Raw genomic sequence first — 10209 nt, 5'->3', positions numbered from 1 at the left:
ATTTTAATATAGATAATATCAGCATTGTGTCTAAATGTTAGAATAATAATTTCAAAGTAAATAATTCCAATTTATTTATTTTTTATTGAAAAGTGTAGGTATGGTAAATGATTAAAATATACATCAAAATCTTCATACTTTCCGTACAAATACTTAGAATGAGGAATAAAAAAAATCAAATCTATAATTTACTCTTTTCTGGGATTCGATCGCGGGTCTTTAGGGTTACACCTTGACTCCAACTATTTAGAACGCTCGGCCAACATAACATTACTTTGTACCAAAAAATGTTCATAAGGAAAGTTTCATCAACGTATTTCTCGACTGTCATGCCACCTGTTGGCAATTTTTTTATTGCATTCAGTAGTTGTGGCGTCGTCGCCACAGTAACACCGTTGCATTCGGAAGCAACGCACAATAAATTGTTCGCGCGCTTTTGCCGCATGGCGTCATTATATAGATTTAGTGTATGTTAAAAAGTGTTAAGTGCCGATAGAGGATTCATTTTTAACAAACACATTGTTTGCAGTGGTTAAAAGTATAAATATTATTTTAACATGCAGTGTTTAAGTGAGTAAAGGAAAAAGCAATTGAGTTGCTCAGTGTGCTTGGGCGTTTGCAAAAATGTAGTGAACCGAGTAAAGGTAACACATTCTTTTGATGCCACAACTACTAACTTACATTAACTAAAATTTAATAACCTTCGATTTATAAAAATTAATTTTCGTAATTTTAAAATTACTCGAAATTTGAAATTTAGATGACTTTAAGCATTTCTAAGGTATTGACAATATGTACTTACGTCATCGAACTATCTTAAAACAAATCAATGCCACAAATATTCAAAATATTAAGCGCCGTCTGTTACGATTTTTAATTAGTCATTTATTAACGATAACAAAAGATATTAGAAGTGTATAATTTTAATTAAACTTCCCAAATCAGAAGTTTGTTTTTATCATAAAATCCGTTTCGCAATTTTATGTTTTCTCGACGTTTCAAGCCATTCTGAATCGAATGAGACCTAATTTGGAAAAAGTATGTGTGTGTATGTGTGTGGGTGTGTGTATGCATGCGTAGGGGTATGTGTGTGTGAACAGATTTTTTATCGTAAATCGACGTTTTCTCAAAAACGACTGTACCGATTTTAGAAATTTAAAAGCTATTCGATGTATCTCAATAAGGACTATCGTTTGTTAGTTTTATGCGACGATCTGCCGAGCTGTTTCATAAAAATAATGAAAGCCACCGTATTTATAATAATCTATTTGAAAACATTTATTATTCCTTCAATATTTCATTGCGGTACGGGAAGTTCCAGAAACTTTCTCTAATTCACGATGTCATACACTAGTCAGTGATCAATCCGTATTAAAAACTGGTGGAGTGTATGGCATCGTGCCTTAAGGCAAATTGCTGGAACTTCCCGTACCGTAATGAAATGTTCGAGGAATATTAAATGTTTTCAAATAGATTAATATAAATATTGTAACATTGTCTAATATTTATAAGAAATATATAAACTTTAGTCAGAATTAAAAATAAAGTCTGAATTATTTTTGATATATAAAAAAAAAACTAAAAAAAATGATAAATTTTTTTTTTCCAAAATCAATTATTTTGTTAAAACAAGATGAAAGTTCTTTCAATCATTTAAATTGGACGCTTAGTTCTCTCAAAAACTGCCATTTAGCTCTATCTTCGAAATGGCTGAGCCTGCCATTGCCAAAAACTAATAATCACTTCTCCCAATCATTACTAATTCAATGTTTTTTAGATCATTCAAATCGGATGTTCCGTTCACTCAAAAACTCGATTTCTATTTTCTGGACTCTTTGCTCCATATCTCAGTAACGGCTGAACCTGCCTTTGCCAAAAACTAATCAGCACATCTTCCTATCAATAGGAATCCAATGTTTTTTGAACCATTCAAATCGGTTGATCCGTGCGCCTGAAAACGTGGACGAAAATCTGTATCTATACATACATACACACACACACACATATCCATTTTTTCTGAGGTATGCCAAAATGTTCAGAAACCTTTAAAACGTCGAGAAATGTAAAAATTTCAATTCTGATTTTCGGACCATTACAATAACTACGGGAAGTTAATGAAATGAGGCTATATGTATTTTTTAATTATGCGTGATAAAATATATTGGTTCAAAATTTATAAAAAAAACAGTGTTGGCCATCCCACTCAACACTTGTACGGAAATATACTTAATATTTTCCCAAAATTTCACGGCGATCTTATGTATAATTTTGGAATGCTTTCAAATAAAACAAATTTTTAGTGGCAGCCAACCCTTAAAATGGATTTGAAAGATTGAAAATGGCGCCATGTGTATTTTTTTGAAAGAATTTAAAATTTATGACGGCCTGATGTATAGTTTTCGAATGCATAAAGAACAAACAGGTCTATTTATTTTGGTTTATACAATATAATTGCTGAAAGTCAAATTGGACCTTTGGCCCTGGCCTTCCCTATAAATTACTCTTACTATCATTCTAAATTCATAATTACTATGAATTATTTACTACAAACATTAAGCATCAACAAATGATAAATTTTGATAGGATTTGCTTAATAGGTTTTGTCAATTTTAAATGGGTCTTCCGAATTCGTGTATTACAGAACTGTTGAATAGATTTGAACAATACTATAATAAATTAGTGTATTCAATTAAAACAAGTATCTTTTCGTTTTAAAAAACGTTGTATGGAAGTTAATGGTATTCAAATATAATACGTAATTTAGTAATTATATATTGTAACATATTATTGGGAATAAAGATCTGTTTTTCAGAGTAGGTATTAATTTTTAAGACAAAGTTCAAAATCTTGCCTATTTTCCTTGTATGAAATTACTGTATCTGGTTTCAACTTCTAAAATTGTGTTTATACATATAATTTTACATTCTGTGGTTTCCCCTCCAGGACGAGTCGGCCTGATATACAACGGCGTCCCGGACTGGTTGTACAGCACTCGAGGCCTACGAGACTGGGGCAGGTCTATGGTATTTTCACCAGACGGCAGCAGTTTAGCCTATCTCACGTACAACGACACAAAAGTCGGAGAATACAGGTACATGTGATACGAATTTAATGTTAAAAAAGGTCTCTAAAGCACCCTCTCTCAGTGCACAGCATCAAAAATAAAACTTAGGTAAAAACTCCCTAGATAAAATTGAACCATTGCGATTTGTCTGCATTAAATGTGGATTTAGAGAGACGAGGGTTCGTTGATGCTTAAATATCTCACGACTGGTGGTTTTATAAATAATCTGTTTCTAAAGGATTTTTTATTAGTCTGGATCCCACGAGAGAACTTAATCTGGTGTCGATATATGTAAATTTTGACTGACACGTGAAATGTTTTACAAGTCCGTCTGGTAGTATTTCTGATACAAATGAAAAATATTGAATTTTTATTTTAAAAACAATAATATTAAAAGCGTAGGCTACAGTGAGTATGGTTGTGTCACTTCACTTTTCTCATTTATAATTTTGTTAATTTACCACTTAGCTGGCAGAAAGTAAATTGTATGGTCTTTATATACGATTCAATAGTCATAAAATAAATTATGTAAGAAAAGGACAAATATGACAAACATCCACACTTCCAGGACAGTTTTAATAGGTCAAAAAACATTAGCTACAAAATAATAGACACATATAACCATAGAACCTCATTCTCTCAAGTTTTATGATTGAATCAGAAACAGAGCTGAACAAAATCTAACAAAAACTAAAGTTTTTACAATAATATTTTGTAAATATGTTATATTTTTTATAAATTTCAGTCATCCTGTAATCTGAATATAATATAATAATCATTCCATCGTAATTCTTTATTACATATTTTTGTAACATTCGAAATAATTGAACAATAAAAAATAATATTTTAAACTTATTGGAACTACACATTTTCTAACCAACATTTTACCTATATTTTTCTTGTTTACTCTGAGAATGTTTTTATATTATTTCTGTGGCATAATATCAGATTTCTCATGTCTATCTTTAACGTGGTTGTTGTGACTACTTTTGGAATTCTGGTAACTTTCTGAACTCTGATAACCTTCTAAAAATAGTAATGAAAAGTAATACTGAATGAAATATATTTGCTCACGTAATAGTCAATACTAAAATATCATATTTCATATCTCAATAATTTTATATTTAGTCACATATTTTTTCTCTGAGCATTCAAGCTATTAATTATTTTCTTTTCTAAATTTCTTGCTTTTGCTAAAAATTAATCAATGCAATTTTCTAAAACTAGGTAATTTTTTATGCATTCCTGCTTATTTAAAAGAAAGGGGTTTGCCGTTCCTCTCGCAACATAATCCAGTTGTCTCCCTATCAAGTTTCATCAAATAGCTTGAAATGTGTTAAGTCGTTTTTAAGTTGTTGACGAAAACAGAATTTTGACTCATCACATTTTATGAAACTTTGATAATTTTTTTAAGTTAAAGCCGTTTACAGCCGAATTTACGACCAATCGTCACGTAAAACTAATCAACGTTAGTTATTATCGAGTTACATCGAATGGCTTTTAAATTTTTGTAATCGGTTGACGAAAGATCGATAATCTGCTCACATTCAAATTCACAGATATATACACACATACACGTAAACATATTTTTTCCAAATTTGGTATTATTCGATGCAGAACAACTTGAAACGCCGAGAAAACATAAAATTAGCAAATCGGTTTTTCTGGCAAAAACAAACTTCTCCTTCGGGAAATTGATAATTGGCCATATTTTTGTAAGCGTCGTTAACGAAAAATCTTTTATTCCTAAATCGAAGGGTAAGTTATAGAAATCATCCAAAAATCAAAAATGAACATTTTTGCATATCCTTACGTTTTAGAGGTTTTGGCATACCTTAGAAAAAGTGGATGTATGTGTATGTGTGAGCGTATGTATGTGTGGAGACAACTTTTTGTCAACGATTTCGAGCATACGTATTAACCGATTTGAATGGTTTAAAAAATATTCGATTCTTATTAATGAGGAAACGTGCTGATTAGTTTTTGATGAAGGCAGGTCTTACTGCTTCGGAGATATGAAGCAAAAAGTGCTAAAAATGACCGTTTTTAAAAGAACGGGTCAACCGATTTAGATGATGCTAAAATTTCAGTTTTTGAGAAGCAGTATCCGATTCGAATGATGCATAAAACATTTTGCTTTTATTGTGAGTATGAAGGAACTACTAGTTGTTCTGGAAAAGATAAATTAATTTAAAAATTTCAAATAAAACAAATGGTTTTTAATTATTTTTCTTTAATTATACTCAAAATGATTAATTTTAACTTTACAATTCAGTATATATAATGCTTAGAAAAATGAATTAAGGTTCCAACTCCGCTTGTTTTATTTTTTTACTTTTTATGTAAACATATATAAAAGTCGTCACGGTATGAGCTTTTATATTTTGTCTATAAAATACGAATAATGGAAGTATTTATAATTACTTAATTGAAAACATTTAAAATTTTTCGACTATTCCATCACTGTACGGAAAGTTCCAGCAATTTGCTTTAAGGCACGATACCATGCATCACTAGTTGAGATATAAATTGTATAAACTTGTGCAAATTCAATATATTATTATTTCATTTGAGTCATACTATTATATATTTTGTAATTAAAAATAGCATATGCAATTTAAAACAACTCTAAATAAATAGTCTATAATTTATTCTTGGGTTGTTGATCTTAATTTAAGTATATAGAATCGTATAGTTCATTATACGATTTGTTATAAAATTACCAATTATCGGGCATACAATTTTGTTTGTTCGAGTCAGATTTTTTTTGTGCAAATTCCACTGTAATAGCACAGTAACGAATAAAAATAAAAGCATGAGCATTCGCATAGTGCGCATTTCCGTTGCAGTAATCACGTTTTACTTGTCACTGCACTATAGAATTTGCAATGACAAGAACCTGTACATACACAAAGCCGCTCAGTATTATAATAATCCGGCTTTATAATAATTTATCCCGAAAGCTCTGGTAAACTTTGATGAGCTCTGGTAACCTCACATGAAACCTGCACGCATTTGCGTAATCAATCCCGTACCGGCGTGGACATATCTGGTTTGCATGGAGGATTTGAGGTTCGGATATATTGTTGATTGGTATTTGGTGCAAATATAATACTGAGTGATATTACTTTTTTAAACTTTTCAAATTAATGTATTCGTATGTGATTTCAATGATTCAAAAAAACATTCGATTCCTATTAAGGAATACCTAGATAAGGAGGCGTGCTGATTAGTTTTTGGCCAAGGCAGGTCTAGCCGATTCGAATATACAGGGCAAAAATAGCTATGAATGGTAAATCAGTTTTTGAGAAAACGGAACGTCCAATTTGAATAATTCAAAAAACATTTTATTTGTATTGACAAAATGAAGTATCGTTTATTTTTTCCAAAGACGGCTCTAGCGTTTTCAGATTTCGAAAAAAATGCTGTCAAAAATGATCATTAAACATATGCACATCAAATTATGGGATATTTTATAGAGATCTTAATAAGTATGATGTTTGTTTACAATTATATGGGCCTCGTACCAATGTTTATCCGTTAGACTGCAATGCGGCGCTTACGCGCTTTGATATTTCTTTTCGAAAACAGTCAGTAGCACAATTGCTTTAAAAAAAGTGTAACAAAAATAAGTAATATAACTAGTTGCTCTTGGTATTTTGCCTTGAGGAAAGTTACATGAACTTCCCGAAATGTGTAAATAATCGACTTAATCAATAAAAAATTAATTAATTTATGAGTAATTATAAGTATTCCGAGTGGATTCATTACACATCATTGCAAACGAACGAACGAACACGTTAACTCGAAGTATTTTCTAAAAGCAAATTTTCAAAAATCAATATTTTTTTTTAATTGAACCAGTTTCCGTAGAACTTTCATGGCTTACTATGTTCAAGACCAAGTACACTATCGTTATACCAACTAAATCATCTAATTTTATTTTTAACAAACGTCAATCAAACTACTCATTTTCTCAAACTTTGATGAATTTTTAAAATTAAACTACTTGTCGTAAGGCCGTAATATTTCAGTAAGTTCTATAAGACCTTGATATATATCGCCAAAAAAAGTTCCATGAAAATTGGCTTAAATTTTTTTTCAACCGTTAATTACAAGAAAACGGTCGGTAGATTTTCACCTAAAACTGATCAGTATCATTTCCAACTAATATTTTTCGTCCAGTTTTTGATTTTTTAAAATCGGTTCGGTAATATGAGCTTAAATGTGGACAAAAGGTTTAACACTTTTTTCTAAATCACAAAGAAACGCCTCGGCCGATCGTCGCACAAAACTGAGAAGCGATAATCCTCATCGAGCTACATCAAATGCTTTTTAAATATCTGAAATCGGTTCAGGCGTTTCTGAGCAATCGTCGATGAAAGGTCTAATTTTGATAAATGTCAAAAAAACAATACTAATTTTTGCAAACTTAGACGAATTTTTAAAGCTAAACCAGTTGTCGTAGGGCCGTAATATTTTAGTATGATCTAGAAGACTATGGTATCTACCGTCAAAAAAATAATCATAAAAATCGTCGAAATTTTTTGTTTAAACTTTATTACAAGAAAACGGCCCGGCCGATCTCTACCAAAAACTAATCAGTACGATTCCCAACCAATATCTTTCGAACGGTTTTTGAATTTTCAAAATCGATTCAGAATTGCGGGATAAAACGTAGACGAAAATTTTTTCACTTTTCTGCGATTTATAAAGAAACGGCTTGGCCGATCATCGCACAAAACTGATAAACAATAGTCCTCATCGAGATACATCGAGTTGCTTTTAAATTTTTGAAATCGGTCCAGCCGTTTTCGAGAAAACGTCGATTTACGGCAAAAAATTTGTTCTCACACACACACACACACAGACACACACACACACACTTTTTCCAAATTTGGTCTCATTCGATTCAGAATGGCTTGAAACGTCGAGAAAACATAAAATTAGCGATTCGAATTTTTTTATGAAAACATAAACTTCTCCTTCGGGAAGTTAAAAAAAAATCAAATAAACAAAGTTTTTTCAAAAATTTAAAAATTTTCAAAAACCTCATTTGTTTCAAATATTTCAAAACATTTTAAAGGTTTTGTAAAAATTTTGATTTTCAGTACGGAAAGCTCCAGCAATTTGCCTTAGGGCCATGCATCACTAGTTTTCACATCTATCCTAAAAGAACAATGAGTAAAGTTTTTAAAGTTAAAATATGCTTCAAAAATATAAAATCATCTGGTCATTGACAGTTATTTGAGAATCAAAGTGAATAATATAAAATACACTTTTTTTAAGCTAGACCTGGTAGAATTCTGGCGGAGTTCTCTGGCTAATAAATTTGGAAGATCTTCGAGGTGGCTTTTTTACTTGTCTAAATGAGTTCGTATTTCATCGCTTATTTTCAAGTATTCATTTTAAAAATAATTAGTGCAATTTCTAGCTGATTTCTTTTAAAGAAACTCTTCCTTTTTTGAATCCGAGCGCACAAAATTGAATAGTTTATAGAAAGATTTTTCTAGTATGACACTTATTCATCAAATTCAATCAAGAAAATTCGACACTATTGTCTGGAATAATCAGTCTGGAGAACTAAGTTTCGAATGAATAGAAGTTATATTTGGCAGCAATAGCAATATTTTATTAATATATCTAGTGTCTTTGTAGTTGAACAATGCTTTATTCTACAAGTTTCTATCAATATCAATTTCTAAATATTGCAATGTTCACTATATTATCGGGTATCGCATTACTACTTACAAAATGACTTTTACAAATTATGTCAACATAAAGGGTATGGGCGTGTTTTCATACAGAATTGGCCCCACCCTGGTATTTAAATAATTTTGATGCCATTTTATAAGTATTTTCGAAAAAATCCTATATACCAAATTTCAAATCCGTAGCTCATCATTTGGCCGATATATCATTGAAAATGTCATGTTTTTCAAAGTCATTTTTTGTCGCAACTGTAAAAGATATCGACAAAATTAAATAATATATATTAAAATATATTGAATGGAATATCTCTGCCTGTAACTACTCTTATTAATTGTTGAACTAAAACGATATTTAATCTATATAGGATTTTTTTGAAAATACTTATCAAATGGCATCAAAATTATTTAAATAGCAGGGTAAGGCCAATTCTGTAAGGAAACACGCCCATATCCTTTATTCCAACTCTTATATGCAATATAAAACAATTATTAAATACTCGCCATAATTAAAAATAATATTCATTGCAGGTATTTTAATTGTTTCAATAATTTTAACTTCGCAAACCATTTTTGATCCATAATCTTGAAGTAATATATTATTAAATATGAATTAAAGTAAAAAATGAATATTAATAAATATAGAATATGCTATACTGATGCTTCGATATGTTCATTTATAATTTGTATATTTTGAACATACCATTTATACACATTTTTTTCTGTATTTGCTGTATGCGTTTAATTTATTCCGACTCTATTTACAAAAATATTGGCATTTCAGTCTATCATTTTGCTGTGCAGTTATTCATTAATGCATTCCGCTTGTTAAAATATAGTTATGACATGGGTTCGTTTCGTTTTGGATACATGCAATTATATTTAATTAATAACTTTGCGCACAAATAAAACGAATGAATGAGATTCATAATGTATAGGTACATTGGTACACACGCACACATCCTATAATTAAAGTAGGTCTTAATATGGATATTTTCGATTTTTTTCTACCAGGGACTCTCATATTGATGCTTTTAATTGAAGAAAAAAATCTCTCATAGTTTTTGCTTTCAATATTAACTTTGAGAGAGTCTGCACTCCAATCAAAATTTCTTTGTTCTTCTTCCTGAGTAAATACTTATTTTATAAGTTGTATCAAATTTTTGTTGTAAATTCTTTTTTCATGATTACAATGAGTAAATACAATGTTTTTCTTAGAATTTTGATCCATTTGTTGCTATGTTATGAAAAACAAATGGAATTTTAGCCATGCTATTTTCATAAGTTATTAAATTTTTAAAAAATACTTGCAACAAACAAACTAGTTATATTTATAAAGAATTGAAATTAACTAAATATAAATAAGTTTATAGTAAATAAATTAAATAATAAATAAATAAGTAATAAAATAGCTAGTAATTAGTTATATTATATTAA

At 30.0% G+C, this 10209-nt stretch overlaps 1 protein-coding gene across 1 annotated transcript in view; it reads left to right on the top strand.

Annotated features, from left to right (window-relative positions):
* The first annotated feature begins 438 nt into the window (after nt 1-438).
* Nucleotides 439-10209, top strand: part of LOC113370363 (dipeptidyl peptidase 8-like) — a 30815-nt gene continuing 21044 nt past the window's right edge. Inside the window, exons 1-2 of the mRNA XM_026611029.1 lie at nt 439-644; nt 2944-3091. Coding sequence (XP_026466814.1) covers nt 3021-3091 — 71 coding nt within the window. The 5' untranslated portion in view covers nt 439-644; nt 2944-3020. The remainder of the gene's footprint in view (nt 645-2943; nt 3092-10209) is intronic.

Source organism: Ctenocephalides felis, unplaced genomic scaffold, assembly GCF_003426905.1.
Source record: "Ctenocephalides felis isolate EL2017-DRISC unplaced genomic scaffold, ASM342690v1 CF-g0.4_SCAFFOLD_01492, whole genome shotgun sequence".
In the NCBI taxonomy this organism is placed as follows: domain Eukaryota; kingdom Metazoa; phylum Arthropoda; class Insecta; order Siphonaptera; family Pulicidae; genus Ctenocephalides; species Ctenocephalides felis.
This window is presented reverse-complemented; position numbering and strand designations above follow the sequence as displayed.